Source organism: Haliotis asinina, chromosome 12, assembly GCF_037392515.1.
Source record: "Haliotis asinina isolate JCU_RB_2024 chromosome 12, JCU_Hal_asi_v2, whole genome shotgun sequence".
Taxonomy (NCBI): Eukaryota; Metazoa; Mollusca; class Gastropoda; order Lepetellida; family Haliotidae; genus Haliotis; species Haliotis asinina.
This window is the reverse complement of record NC_090291.1, coordinates 27,384,470-27,400,486: the sequence shown is the minus strand read 5'-3', so window position 1 is coordinate 27,400,486 and position 16,017 is coordinate 27,384,470. Positions and strand designations below refer to the sequence as shown.

Below are 16,017 nucleotides of genomic sequence, written 5' to 3'. Positions count from 1 at the left end.
GTCTGTAAGACAACGGCGATGCCAAACAACCAGTAATGATCATTTCTCGTGTGTTTTGTTTCTATTTCCAGTTAAAACTCACACCACTAGGCTGACAGGGGCTTTCTTTGCCTTGCCTTTGTGAAAGAATAAAATCAATATTTTTCTTAAATCTTTAACGTGCATCGTTTCATCTAATAAAATCTCGTAATGACATACTAAGGGAGATAATCCTGTCGTGACAGCTCAGAGACTGGAGCTGTTCTGGAGCCTGTCGGTTGCAAAAAGCTAGTTCGAGTCACATTCTTCCCAAACCATGAACGTTTCTTTTATTCTTCTTGAATATGGGTTTGTAACATCGTGTTATAATGTGTTAAATATATGTATACTTCCATAAATCTGGCTGAACAACTGTGAGGTTTTTTTTCAACCATAATGTTATGCTGAAAATGTTGATTTCTGTATAAATGTTGAGATAATTGTTAATGGATAAACAGCATGCACACATTTTGTAAAATGTTGTTATGAATGTTATTTGTCATTACAGTTGTGACTGATTCAGAAAGTATTCAGGATGCAAATGTAAGTTTGCAGATGCAAATGTCGGAGAGTGTGAGGGTGTGAAGTTGAGGGTATTGTGTGAGGGTCGGGGTATTGCGTGCCGGTTGGGGTGAGGGTGGATGTTGGGATGAGGATGGATGTTGGGGTGAGGGTGGATGTGGGCTGAGGCTGGATATGAGCGTGAATGTTGGCATGAGGGTGGATGTTGGGGTGAGGGTGGATGTTGGGGTGAGGGTGGATGTTGGGGTAAGGGTGGATGGGGTGAGGGTATATGTTGGGGTAAGGGTAGATGTGGGCTGAGGCTGGAGATGAGCGTGGAAGTTGGGGTGAGGGTGGAAGTTGGGGTGAGGACGGATGTTGGGGTTAGGGTGGATGTTGGGGTAAGGGTGGATGTGGGCTGAGGCTGGTGATGAGCGTGGAAGTTGGGTGAGGGTGGATGTTGGGATGAGGGTGGATGGTGGGGTTAGGGTGGATGTTGGGGTAAGGGTGTATGTGGGCTGAGGCTGGAGATGAGCGTGGAAGTTGGGGTGAGAGTGGATGTTGGGGTGTGGGTGGATGTTGGGGTGAGGACGGATGTTGGGGTAAGGGTGGATGTTGGGGTGAGGGTGGATGTTTTGGTGACGGTGGATGTTGGGGTAAGGGTGGATGTGGGCTGAGGCTGGAGATGAGCTTGGATGATGGGGTGAGGGTGGATGTTGGGGTGAGGGTGGATGTTGGGGTGTGGGTGGATGTTGGGGTTAGGGTGGATGTTGGGGTAAGGGTGGATGTGGGCTGAGGCTGGAGATGAGCGTGGAAGTTGGGGTGAGGGTGGATGTTGGGGTGTGGGTGGATGTTGGGGTGTGGGTGGATGTTGGGGTTAGGGTGGATGTTGGGGTAAGGGTGGATGTGGACTGAGGCTGGAGATGAGCGTGGAAGTTGGGGTGAGGGTGGAAGTTGGGGTGAGGGTGGATGTTGGGGTGAGGGTGGATGTTGGGGTGTGGGTGGATGTTGGGGTTAGGGTGGATGTGGGCTGAGGCTGGAGATGAGCGTGGAAGCTGGGGTGAGAGTGGATGTTGGGGTGTGGGTGGATGTTGGGGTAAGGGTGGATGTGGGCTGAGGCTGGTGATGAGCGTGGAAGTTGGGTGAGAGTGGATGTTGGGGTGAGGGTGGATGGTGGGGTTAGGGTGGATGTTGGGGTAAGGGTGGATGTGGGCTGAGGCTGGAGATGAGCGTGGAAGTTGGGGTGAGGGTGGATGTTGGGGTGAGGACGGATGTTGGGGTTAGGGTGGATGTTGGGGTAAGGGTGGATGTGGGCTGAGGCTGGTGATGAGCGTGGAAGTTGGGTGAGGGTGGATGTTGGGGTGAGGGTGGATGGTGGGGTTAGGGTGGATGTTGGGGTAAGGGTGGATGTGGGCTGAGGCTGGAGATGAGCGTGGAAGTTGGGGTGAGAGTGGATGTTGGGGTGTGGGTGGATGTTGGGGTGAGGACGGATGTTGGGGTTAGGGTGGATGTTGGGGTAAGGGTTTTATGTGGGCTGAGGCTGGAGATGAGCGTGGAAGTTGGGGTGAGGGTGGAAGTTGGGGTGAGGACGGATGTTGGGGTTAGGGTGGATGTTGGGGTAAGGGTGGATGTGGGCTGAGGCTGGTGATGAGCGTGGAAGTTGGGTGAGGGTGGATGTTGGGGTGAGGGTGGATGGTGGGGTTAGGGTGGATGTTGGGGTAAGGGTGGATGTGGGCTGAGGCTGGAGATGAGCGTGGAAGTTGGGGTGAGGGTGGATGTTGGGGTGTGGGTGGATGTTGGGGTGAGGACGGATGTTGGGGTTAGGGTGGATGTTGGGGTAAGGGTTTTATGTGGGCTGAGGCTGGAGATGAGCGTGGAAGTTGGGGTGAGAGTGGAAGTTGGGGTGAGGGTGGATGTTGGGGTGAGGGTGGATGTTGGGGTGAGGGTGGATGTTTTGGTGACGGTGGATGTTGGGGTAAGGGTGGATGTGGGCTGAGGGTGGATGTTGGGGTGTGGGTGGATGTTGGGGTTAGGGTGGATGTTGGGGTAAGGGTGGATGTGGGCTGAGGCTGGAGATGAGCGTGGAAGTTGGGGTGAGGGTGGATGTTGGGGTGTGGGTGGATGTTGGGGTGTGGGTGGATGCTGGGGTTAGGGTGGATGTTGGGGTAAGGGTGGATGTGGGCTGAGGCTGGAGATGAGCGTGGAAGTTGGGGTGAGAGTGGAAGTTGGGGTGAGGGTGGATGTTGGGGTGAGGGTGGATGTTGGGGTGTGGGTGGATGTTGGGGTTAGGGTGGATGTTGGGGTAAGGGTGGATGTGGGCTGAGGCTGGAGATGAGCGTGGAAGTTGGGGTGAGGGTGGATGTTGGGGTGAGGACGGATGTTGGGGTTAGGGTGGATGTTGGGGTAAGGGTGGATGTGGGCTGAGGCTGGAGATGAGCGTGGAAGTTGGGGTGAGGGTGGATGTTGGGGTGAGGACGGATGTTGGGGTGAGGGTGGAGATGAGCGTGGAAGTTGGGGTGTTGGTGGATGTTTTGGTGAGGGTGGATGTTGGGGTGAGGGTGGATGTGGGCTGAGGCTGGAGATGAGCGTGGAAGTTGGGGTGAGGGTGGATGTTGGGGTGAGGACGGATGTTGGAGTGAGGGTGGATGTAGGGGTAAGGGTGGATGTTGGGGTAAGGGTGGATGTTGGGCTGAGGCTGGAGATGAGCGTGGAAGTTGGGGTGAGGGTGGATGTTGGGGTGAAGACGGATGTTGGGGTTAGGGTGGATGTTGGGGTAAGGGTGGATGTTGGGGTAAGGGTGGATGTGGGCTGAGGCTGGAGATGAGCGTGGAAGTTGGGGTGAGGGTGGATGTTGGGGTGAGGACGGATGTTGGGGTTAGGGTGGATGTTGGGGTAAGGGTGGATGTGGGCTGAGGCTGGAGATGAGCGTGGAAGTTGGGGTGAGAGTGGATGTTGGGGTGTGGGTGGATGTTTTGGTGACGGTGGATGTTGGGGTAAGGGTGGATGTGGGCTGAGGCTGGAGATGAGCGTGGAAGTTGGGGTGAGGGTGGATGTTGGGGTGAGGACGGATGTTGGGGTGAGGGTGGATGTTGGGGTAAGGGTGGATGTGGGCTGAGGCTGGAGATGAGCGTGGAAGTTGGGGTGAGGGTGGATGTTGGGGTGAGGGTGGAAGTGAGGATAATTGTGATTGTGATAGTGAAGATAGCTGTGGATATGAGGGTAAGGACGAATGTGGATGTATGGGAGAATGCGATAGGAGGATAAATATGGACGTGATCAGGTGTTAAGGTTCGTTCTGTTCAAAAGGCACTATTATCGATGGTGTTCATGACATATTGTATACTATTCCAACATTTAAAACCGTTATTCATAAAAAGTCAAACTAATAATATGCACTCGCCCTTTCGTATGAGAGAAGAAAACCCGTCCGGCAGGAACTCTGTTCTGTTTTAAATCGATAAAACTTACTAGCATCGCAATCCCGTTACACGCAAAAACGTCCAACTGCTTCTACAGGCTGGCGATCTGGTATCAATACATAATGAGTGAACCCACTTATAATACAATTCCTGTTTCTGTTGTTATGGGAACAGAAATTTAGCTCAGTGTGTCTGAATGCATCGTTAAATGAGGTTCGGGGCATATTGTAAACAAACACATCGTAATTGCTTGCGATGCTAGGGGACTCTAGAGTATTAGTGGTCCTAATTTCTATGTAAACAGAATATCACATGTATCAGGAAACGTGAAAATGTATGGAATGTTGAAAACACATATCGCACAGAGAGTTGGAGTAAAGGATTGCGAAGGTGCGGGCGCTCTATCGCCGAATACGTTCAGCTTCGCTCTAGTATCTGGTGATTGCACGGGCGTTTCGTGCAATGTGGCCACCGTGGTGTTTATGTTTAAGACTGATATTTCAATTTCAGATGATTGGATGTGATAGTCAGCGAATGTTTAATTTAGTAATTTCGCTAGGTTAAATGATGGCATGAACGCCGACATGTTCCTCTATAAATGGGAAAGGTAAACGTGCCGTTCAATATAACTTGTTCACTGATCACCAGGTGGCATGGAGTGGCGTACCGAAGGGCGAGGGGAACATCATGGGTACATCTTGCATCTGGCTGTTTTTCCCTCTGGTGCTGTCTTAGTAAATCTCCGCGATGTAATTCCCCGTCTTTACATTTACAGTGACAACATTTGAACCTTTTGTCAAGATTTATTAATTGGAACGCAAGACAAATCTTTTCTTAACCATTGCTAGATTTGGTAGACGAAACAAGAAAAACAAATTTAGAGCTATCTCCCTTCTATCGATTTGCATTCGCAAAACATCAGGTAATTTCCATGCATCATGATTCAATGTTATTCCGAGATAAAGAAGTTTTATCACGAAGTACCGAGTGAGTTGCCATTGCCTGCGGGGTACATTGTAATGAACTTCGCTTGTAAGAGGGAGATGAGATAATAGCCAGAATTACCAATATACATGTATAACCTTCTAGGTGAAGTCCATATCATGAGAAGGCACAGATAATGACTTAAATGGCGTACAGAAATAACGGAAAATCATCACACTACTGCACATTTGGTCAAGTGTACAGCAAGTTTCCCACGTGTATCTCAGTGATTTCCATAGTTTCGACACTCTCGCTCTTACCAAGAAAGACTGGTCACTATTTTCCTTGACAGTTGGCGACCTGGACATGCCGGCACCTATCATGCCAACTGCAATTAATATTGTATATACACTTGAACAATAAAATTTTAAAAACCTGAAAGGTTTTCTGGTTGGCAGTCATTTTATTAACAGAACTATTCTCCAAAACATTCGCCACTCCGCCCTTCCGCCCTTTCGCCCTTCCGCCCTCCTTAACCAAAACCCACCACCACCATAACCCGTCATCCACCATATGAAAGATCAAATGACATCACGTACATCGGCAATCAAGTATAATTGTAAGGAGGGCCACATGGACTTCGAGTTTTTCAAATATGAAAGTTGTAGTGAGAACGGTGTACAATTCCAAGATATTATTAATTCCAATTCTGGTATTCAAATCCCTAGAGATGTCAATATCTTGTATTGTCCGTGTAGTTAGCAAGCTGATGAGATCGGTTGTCCTTGATCTATTAATTTGTAACCCTAGACACCAATTTATATCTTTCTTAGGATTTGTAAGGTTGGTGGGTCGGCTATAAATCCCAGTTGGCTGGTTTAATCTCGGATTTGGGCATTCCCTAGTGACAGCAGTCTTTGCACGGACAGCACGACAATCATCTCCCTGTCAGTGTCATAAGTACTGGTTAAGGCACCATATTTATGTCTGATGTCTCCAAGAATTGTTGTTCTCAATACATGAATGCATGTGTCAATCTGCTCAAAAACATCAATTCAGTGTTTCCCATTATTGTCCATTTCATCTACAGGTTAGCCTGGTGCGACATCGGCGGAAACAGTTGAAATGAACACTGCAAGAGAAATCAACAAGTTACAGATGAAATAAGAGATGTAAATGTGTTCACGTTCCTAATGTAAACGATAAACAATAGTGGTGTCTCAGTACATCAGATATTAATTGGATGTGTCTGTGCAAAGGTCTCTCAGTTTCGATATTGCATCGGTGTTGTTTGTATTGGTAATTAATTGGAACCAGTTTCACGGGAATGAAACGAATCAGTGGAGAAATCAGAGAAATGAAATTCGACTTTTTCACATAATGGCCAGACTACGAGTTAAGTTTCCATGTATCCTTCAAATTACCCATGATTAACTTGGTTCTTATTTCTATCATGAGATTGCTAGGCACGTGACTTAGGCTGTCACACGGCAGATGGAATGGTGTCGATTGCAAATAGGTACCTTGTCAATAGCTGTCAGTCACGACTCGCCGGGGCGCGTGGAGAAAATCGATGTTGGCGGGAAATTTGTTTATTTACACTTTACTAATGAGAATTTAGCATGGTCAGCGCGAAGTGTATTTAAGCAATGATCGATGCCTTTTAAACATACAGTTTTCCTCTCCAAGTGATTATCGATTTTTTCATCTCATGATCCAAGATTAGGAAATCTGGGTTGACAGTTTTCAGTCAGTACTGGCTTAAGGAGGATGAAGCCAATGACTGCTCTGCTGATTAGACGGAGAAAACATGCGTTTTCGTAATATTTGAAAATGGGAAAATATTTCAACACCAGTTTCACATTCATTATACATATTGTGTCCATTAGTCGAAAACAACGTCCTAAAGCCAACAAGATACACTCGCACATTGCTATATTCTGACTTACCTAATTACACACGTCCGCAAAACAAAATTGTGTGTGATTGTTCATGTCTGTATTTTCAAGTAAACTGTGCTCTTTTTAACACTTTGAGATTCAGTGTCCGGTGAAAATAGTATACACGTGAAAACTGACTTTGGCAAAACAGTTACAAATGCTATCAAGACGTTACTAGCCTCTGAAAGCGTGACTAGCTTATCAAGAAGTTACTAGCCTCTGAAAACGTGACTAGCTAATCAAGAAGTTACTAGCCTCTGAAAGCGTGACTAGTTTATCAAGAAGTTACTAGTCTGTCAAAGCGTGACTAGCTAATCAAGACGCTAATAGCTTCTGAAAGCGTGACAAGCTTATCAAGAAGTTACTGGCCTGTCAAAGAGTGACTAGCTAATCAAGACGCTAGTAGCCTCTGAAAGCATGACTAACTTATCAAGAAGTTACTAGCCTCTGAAAGCGTGACTAGTTTATCAAGAAGTTACTAGTCTGTCAAAGCGTGACTAGCTAATCAAGACGCTAATAGCCTCTGAAAGCGTGACTAGTTTATCGAGAAGTTACTAGCCTGTCAAAGCGTGACTAGCTAATCAAGAAGTTACTAGCCTCTCAAAGCGTGACTAGCTTATCAAGAAGTTACTAGCCTCTCAAAGCGTGACTAGCTTATCAAGAAGTTACTAGCCTGTCAAAGAGTGACTAGCTAATCAAGACGCTAATAGCCTCTGAAAGCGTGACTAGTTTATCAAGAAGTTACTAACCTGTCAAAGCGTGACTAGCTATTTAAGACGCTAATAGCCTCTGAAAGCGTGACTAGTTTATCAAGAAGTTACTAGCCTGTCAAAGCGTGACTAGTTAATCAAGACGCTAGTAGCCTCTGAAAGCGTGACTAGTTTATCAAGAAGTTACTAGTCTGTCAAAGCGTGACTAGCTAATCAAGACGCTAATAGCCTCTGAAAGCGTGACTAGTTTATCAAGAAGTTACTAGCCTGTCAAAGCGTGACTAGTTAATCAAGACGCTAGTAGCCTCTGAAAGCGTGACTAGTTTATCAAGAAGTTACTAGTCTGTCAAAGCGTGACTAGCTAATCAAGACGCTAATAGCCTCTGAAAGCGTGACTAGTTTATCAAAAAGTTACTAGCCTATCAAAGCGTGACTAGCTAATCAAGACGCTAATAGCCTCTGAAAGCGTGACTAGCCTATAAAGACGTGACCCATTTATCAAGACTTAAAAATAATTCATTTATGTAACTACATTTATGTAATCTACAGTACTGTCGGAAATAGAAATAAAACTTCACTTAATTATCTCTACGATTTATAGATGATATGTGAATGTGTGAACAATCTGATGAAATAAGTTCGGCCTAACTACAGTTCCCGTGATAGGGAGATAGGATCTGTGAAAAATGGACTTTACTGAGGAGAGATTAGTGCAGAAATAAGAAACGGGGATGTTTTGATAATCCAAAGTGACTTATTTGGAACAGACCATGATTTATGCAAATTAGTGTGCGATAATATTGTATTACAAAGGACACTTTTGAAATGCACATATTGAAATTAGACTCAACTTCATCATAAATGATAGCAGGGGCAAAAAAAATAACACCTTCAGGGTGAAACTATTGAGGATGTATCTGCGGTGGTAGTCTCACGATCACGATCACGATCACGATCACGATCACGATCACGATCACGATCACGATCACGATCACTATAAGAAACAGGTAGGAGGGGTTTAAGTCATATCAGCTAAGATATGGTAATCCCGTAGGGGAAATAAACTGTGGAAGTACACGGCATGTCATAACGGCTTACAAATAATATCCAGTCCAGTCGATCTTCGAGTGGTAATGCCACCTATATATTTTGAGGCATTTAATACGATGCTTTCTGTGGGTATCAGGTACCATACTCTTGTACATATCTCAACATACACTTTATGAAAGAAAGCCATGTAAGATATTAATCAACAGATGACACATATTCAAAACTCATGAAAATGCACAAAATATCCCTCAGATGGCATGATTTCATGCCACGTTCGTCGTCAAACCTGTTTGTACTTTTTCTACTTCCGACAGTACTTTAGTTGCTCACTGGACGCTGTAATCAGAATCTGAAAATATTTCCCCGGATAACCCAAGCTGCCTCTTAGGAGCTAGAATGTTATCGTCACAGGACTTTATCCAGCCAGGTATCCATTTTCTGCTGGGTGAACAGACGTTGCTAGCCTATCAAACCGAGACTAGTTTATCAAGACGTCACCAGTTAATCAAGACGTTACTTGTCTATCAAGACGCTATATAGTGAACAAGAGATTATTTATCCTACAGAACACCTCAGTGTTAATTTTGAAGTGTTTGAAGCATGGGTATTGGATTGCACACTTCAGCCAACCTGTGTGAATCAAATGACTCAAATCTTGCATCTTGCTGTTTTTACCCGCAGGTATTGTCTTAGTAAAGCTGCCGCAATGTTATTCCCTGTCTAAATATTCACAAGGACTACATTTGAACGTTTTATCAAAATTCATTTATTGGAATTCCAGTCAAATGTTTTCGTAGCCATCGCTAGATTTTACGGACGACACAAGAACAACAGATTTAGAGCTCTCTCCCTCTCAACGATTTGCATTCGCAAATATCGGTGATTTCCGTGCATCGTGCGTGATTCAAAATCATTCCGAGATAAAGAAATTTTATCACGAAGTCAGAATGAGTGTACATTGCAGTGTATCTCCCTTGTATGCGGGGTACACTGAAAATAAGAGAAAAGCGCTCAGCCAATCAGAAAGTGACATTCCTGTGGGAGGTAAGACACAATCTTCTGTTCTGCTGCTTACGTGCATGTTGTTTAACCTGCACGTGTAAGATACCAGCTGTATCCATGCTATCTGTTGACAGTCGACTCATGGGCAGACAAGCTGAAAGCTATTGAACGGACAAATTGCCATTCAGGCAGGGAACGATCACACACACGTACTGTTGACCCGCTAGATCCACCCGATTCTCACTGATGACAATTATTGTTTTACACAGGGGGTGCACTTGTGTAACCCTAAGTACAATGTTTTCAGTGTAAAACTACCTTAATCACTGACTCACGTCTCATAGACGTTATCAACGTCACATTAAACGTACATGTCACTGAAATAACAATTGAATATCTCGGTATATGGACACTGCTTCAGTTCCAGCATCAAAACATTTACAAAAATGAGTATATATCTGACCCCTAAGCGAACACTATATTCAGAGTGTTAAAAGCGTTAAAATGTATGCAAGACATACACACCACATATCTCTGGTAAGTTTCTTACCTGAACGTGTTTAGAATTTAATTATACCAGTTCGAATAAAATGCATGCCATTGAGTTTCAAGTAAAATATGGATATGTACAATAAACGTTGAAATTTCATATTAAGGTATTCCGCATAGAAAAAGATGCATGTAACCTTCCTGTATACTGGTTCCTCTTTGATGCAAAACGAAGAGGTAACTCAATATTGGACAATATTATGGACCAATATCCCATCGCATAGTCTTCCTGAAACCACAGTTAACCAGCCTGCAGATTTCGAACACAAAAAGCGTCATACATGTTCAATATTTATAAAGAATTTGTCAGCGGATCCAATAAAAGAATCTCGCGCCCAAGCTGTGTGGTATTCATATAAAGCTGAGTTAACCATCTAAGACAAGGTGTTCTATTTCAGTCAGTGAAGTGAATCAGCAAGAGACGCGCTGAGACCCTGGTGTGGGTCTCTTCAAAACAGGGTCAGGGCAATCAAATACAATGCAATCAGTTAGATGGAATAATCACTGCTGACTCGTTCCAATCATTCAATTGTTGGGGAAGATTAACTCCGGGACCCGTATTTAGCAGATGGGAAAGCGATCAGAGGATCGTGCTCTTCACTGATCTTGTATTTGGGATGTTCTAGAGATCTCCACACGTTAAAGCAGGGAGGAATAAGAGATGAAAGAGGAGCATTGATTCCATTACTGAGCTTCAAGGTGGTCAAATGGCCACTAGACGTGGTGATGGGGTATGACGGTGATGATGTCGGCACTGGTTTACGTGTCGCTTCGTCATTTTGATAGAGACTATGTGGTTATGGAGAGTTTAAGGGAAAAAAGGTTTTGCCATAACACTGGGGTGATTGATCATAAGTAACGTTTAACGCAGCTTTTAGCAATATCCCATTAATACAACGGCGGTTGACGCCAGAAATGGGTTTCACAAACTGCACCAGTGTTTTGAATCGACCTCGCGTCTTTAGCGAAGGCTTTAACGATAAACCTACCCGAGTACCCCTATGATAAGACATGTTATGTAGTCAGCGGCCAGGACGGCCTTCATCGTGGTGGCTTTCTCTCTGCCCAGAACATGTGCAACGTATTTTGCTTTAGGTGGTGTTAAATGCGGTCCGTTGCGCTATCTTCTCCTGCAGTACGCATACCTTGCCCCGCCAGACTCCATTCCAAAGTGCAAATATGACTCCGCTGAAAGCGCTTGTAATATCTTTATCAAAAAAGGACTATACCGCGGATTTTGAAAACGTTATATTTGTACTGTCCACTGTGCCCCTCATCCTTGATAATCTCCAAGGTATACGTTCCGACAAATTTCCACTATACCCTGGATTCATCTACGGTTCGGCCTGATAATTTTATTACCTCCCTTGGCTGGCTTTTTATCCAATCAGGTGTCTACGCTCAGACGTTGAGCGTACCAAGCACAACTCAGTTTCGCTTCTTAGATTATGTAACCGATTAAACTTAGCAGCACAAATAATGCCGTGGTACTCTGAAAGGGGCAGAAGGGTTTCTCGCACATGCTTTGTACAGTTTCAGCCCTGTCACTTTGTCTATATGGTTTCCCCCCCAAATCTGAGTCTCACGGCGAACAAACCTTCATGGATCCCTGCGACCGCTATCTTTGTTGACATTGGCAAGCTTGGGCAGCTTAGCTGACTACTGCGAGAATGCGGAGCCAGCAAAGGGAGGTAACAAAATTATCGGGTCGAGCCACAGATGCATCCAGGGTACAGTGGAGATTTATCGGAACACACACCAATCACGACTCACTTTCGTCAAGTTTGTCACATGACATACTACACGGGTTGTACGAATGACCTCGACCTTAGATGGAATGTGGCTTCCAAACGACTGATCGCTGCGAAATTTTACGTATACAATAATGTGTATATACACAGTACTAAAATTGTTGCCATAATTTCTTTTTTGTGTGTGTCAATAAATATATCCAAAATAGAAAATGTTTCTGTATTCCACTTGCCGTTTAATAAAACCTCAAGTTTATATTTTGTTATGGTAAACTAAGGCATCCCGAATTATCTCCCTTTATGACCGTTCAGAAAATAGCATGGCGAAACATTTTGCGAGTCACTCTGCCTAATGTTGAATGTTGTTGTTTAAAGGCAGGCTAAATTAGAAGGCCTTTAGGGTAATGAATTCATCATACGGTGTTTTGAAAGGGTTACTGGACCGTAAAAGCTTTGTAAATCCCGTGTTTTCTTCGTTGATTATTTCCAGCTAGCCGTCACATACGTCGGTTCGGCGATAAACAGCAAACAAACAAATAAAAACCTTATCTAACAGGTGTCGTGAGATTTACCCTATATCATTTTGGACATGTACCACGAGCACAGAGACGATTGTCAAAAATTGATTGCCTTGACAGGAAGTGATGTAATGTAGTAACCAGTGTAGCTGCTTCCGTCCTGAAATCATTTTGATTGCTATGAATCAAAGTCGATCCGATGTATGAATGAATTTGTATGACCAGACACGGAGCCGGGCTATCACTTGATGACTTTGTGCATCTCAGTTGTGACGTTGTTATTTGAGACATACACGTACCATTACAGGGCTATCAACACTATGAACCAGTCATGTATATGCAAATTGAGTCTCCCAGCAGAGCACACTTTTTGTAGTTTTTTTCATATGCCGCCTACTTTCCAGATAAACCATTGCTGAGTCTCTCCAATATGTTTTGATAGAAGGTTCTTTCTGTCAAAAAACATGTATGCACGCCAACCAGCTCGGATGTTGAAACAGACGGTTCATGGGCTGTGTTCATACGCGATTTCTAAAGAATTACTGTTTTTCTACTTAAATTATATTTGAATACTATCCGATTCCAGGGTAAAATATTGAGAAACACTCGACTGCCGTAGTATGTCATAGTATATAGATACGTCCAATCTGTTTCACAAACTGTATAATACTGGATGTGGGGTGTACCCAAGAGGTAAAGCGTTCGCTCGTCACTCCAAAGACCTGGGTTCGATTCCCCTCATGGGTGCAAAGTGTGAAGTCCATTTCTGGTCTCCCGCTGTCATATTAATGGAATATTGCTAAAAAAAGCCTCTAAAAACACCATCGTTCACTCATGAGAACACACATTGCCGTGACATCATATGGACAAGTTGAATAATTTCAAGGACAGACAATCTACAGTTTATCCACGTATATTCCATTTACCAATCCATTAACCTTCCTATTCAAGACAACCTGTCTTTAATAGAAACTGACTTAAGTGATCAAATTTTGGAGTAAATCAAGCCAGCAATGCAGAAAAATCTATAATTAAATTAAATGTATCCTCGTTTGCCCTGACGTTTTCTCCGATCACCTGATAACATTTCACAGTCACTTAAATTATTTTCGTACGCTGTGGATCAATAGATCGCGTTTGTCCAGGAAATCATGTAATCTGGTATCCATGATCGTGTTCAGAGCTTTTTGCGGATTTGAAACGCATTAAAATTGTTAGAGAACTTTAGAAACTGACGACAAAGAACTGCCATGCGAGATGATGCGATTACAGAAAATCAATTGTTAATTGTATTGGACACTTTCCCGGTATTGTATGGAGCTTAAGTGATGTTGCCGACACCAGTGTGTATGTTCATTATTGTTACACCTATCTACTTGCTCTCTATTTGTACACTCAATTCCAGCAGTGACGAACGACAAGGGACACAGTAAGGTATATCCGGTTCCTTTCACATACGTAATGGAGTCCATTAAATCTACCACAGTTCCGAGGTTACAACTTGGCACGTCACAACCATGATATCATTATATACCAATTTGTCATGTCCGGAATATATTGTTCAATTTCCTCATGACAGCTTTAAACCAAAGAACCACTTTATACAGTACAGCAGCCTTCCTCGTGACGGTAGGGATACTGAGAAATGAGATCATATCATACAGATCTACCACGTGACAATAGGGATACAGAGAAATGAGATATAATATACATATAGTCCGTAACATTAGGGATAAAGAGCATTGAGCTATCATATAGGTGTGACGTTAGGGATTTAAAATAATGTAATATTTTACGGGCGTTCCTGGTAATATTACAAGAGAAGGGTTTCGTAATATTAGGGCTACAGATTGGTGTGGAATTATGTGAGTGTTTCCTGGTGAATGAATGTTTTGTCATCATTTAGAATATTTCTACGAAAGTGATACCATTAGGCTTTCTTTAGGGGATAATATGTGTTTGGTCCGTACGCGTACAAATGAATAAAAATTAGAAACCTGGATCAGAATTGAAGCCAAGAACCAAAAATAACACTGAAATAAACTCTGAATTATGCATGATTTATTGGAAAAGAGAAGGAAATTTGAAATTTACACTACCGCTAAAGAAAAGTAAACGACAGTCACAATATTATGTATTATCTAAAACAGGCTTTGGCATCAATAGTGTTATTCTGTTTCAGAGAGCGGTGAATATCTTTTTTGTAGTCAATTTCTTAGAATCTGACTTATATTCCTTTCATAACATCGGGCTATAAATCACATCTAAGAATTCAGAAATCATTGAAAATCAATGAACCTAACAGCTCTGTCAAAAACGTTATACCCAGGAACTGATCACGTGATCAAATACATCTCAGCTTCCCACTGAAACTAACGCAATGGCTAACCCGTGCGGTAGAAATCAATATCACATATGATAAATCAATGTTTGAGCGTGTATAACGAGTTCATTGACGTATTTGCAATTTACACGATATACCGTTGCTAAGATTAACAATATAAGCGTACAGCTTAATTTTGTTTTGACAAGGAACTGGTGTGCTTAGTGTAATGGGCGGTGTGTTAAACATTCTAATAGCTTCCACGAACTTTAGCAGGATACGCGGATTTCATGATCAGTCACGGATTTCACATTTGAATGGATTTCATTCCAAGGTCATGCAAGATATTAAAGAGACCCTATTGCAGGAATCGACAAAGAATAAAGGTGGTGCTACTTTTCGTTTTAACAAAAGCGCACATAATAACCGGATCCAGTACGAGCTCAATACACTTCTCATAATGACATTCATCAAATGAAAAAAAACATCTGCTAAGATCCTAAACAAAACATGTAAGCATGCTCTTTGTTTCAGTATTAAGGCCCTTAGAGGCCTCAGCATGCTTAGTATTATGTTCCAAATACATTACTAAGTAATCACCTAATCAACACCAGCGACATACATACATACATACATACATACATACATACATACATACATACATACATACATACATACATACATACATACATACATACATACATACATACATACATACATACATACATACATACATACATACATACATACATACATACATACATACATACATACATACATACATACATACATACATACATGGCCGGGGTGGGGGTGTTTGATGATGTATTTTATGGAGAAGCACGTACACACACATTTAGCATCTAAGTACCCTACCCCACAACCCATCCCCACCCTTCTCCATCTCGTACAAAATCAATAACCCCCTCCTCAGAACTGATCACGCCCCTACCTCACCAGAACAGAATGGGAGAATCGACACTCTCATCCCTCCATCCTTTAAAATTAATTAAATTAATGAAGGCGCATAGCACTGGCACCCATACAAAAAACCGTGAGGAAAACTTAAAGAATTATTAAGTGTCGGGATGTTAAATCTAAGAGTTGATCGCCACGTTCTGTATTGTGATCTTCTTCCACGACAAGCAAGTGAGTGGTGGGTAGCTAGCCCATTGCCATCTGGCACCCATGGGACATCTACGGCCCTGATCAACTGACATTTGACCTGTTGGTGCCCGACGCCGACATCATTAACGTCATGGATCACCAGTTATTCGTCATACATTATTTAGTATAGCTAATGGCAGCCATT

General features: G+C 43.3%; 1 protein-coding gene across 1 annotated transcript; it reads right to left on the bottom strand.

Annotated features, from left to right (window-relative positions):
- Positions 1-548: 548 nt before the first annotated feature.
- LOC137257446 (mucin-2-like) lies at positions 549-5,230 on the bottom strand. Its single transcript, XM_067794777.1, has 5 exons — positions 5,183-5,230; positions 2,703-3,636; positions 2,329-2,588; positions 1,432-1,939; positions 549-1,198 (listed from the first exon to the last, which is right to left on the bottom strand). Exons 1-5 carry the CDS (start codon positions 5,228-5,230, stop codon positions 549-551), a joined length of 2,400 nt encoding a protein of 799 aa, XP_067650878.1.
- Between the last annotated feature and the right edge of the window lie 10,787 nt (positions 5,231-16,017).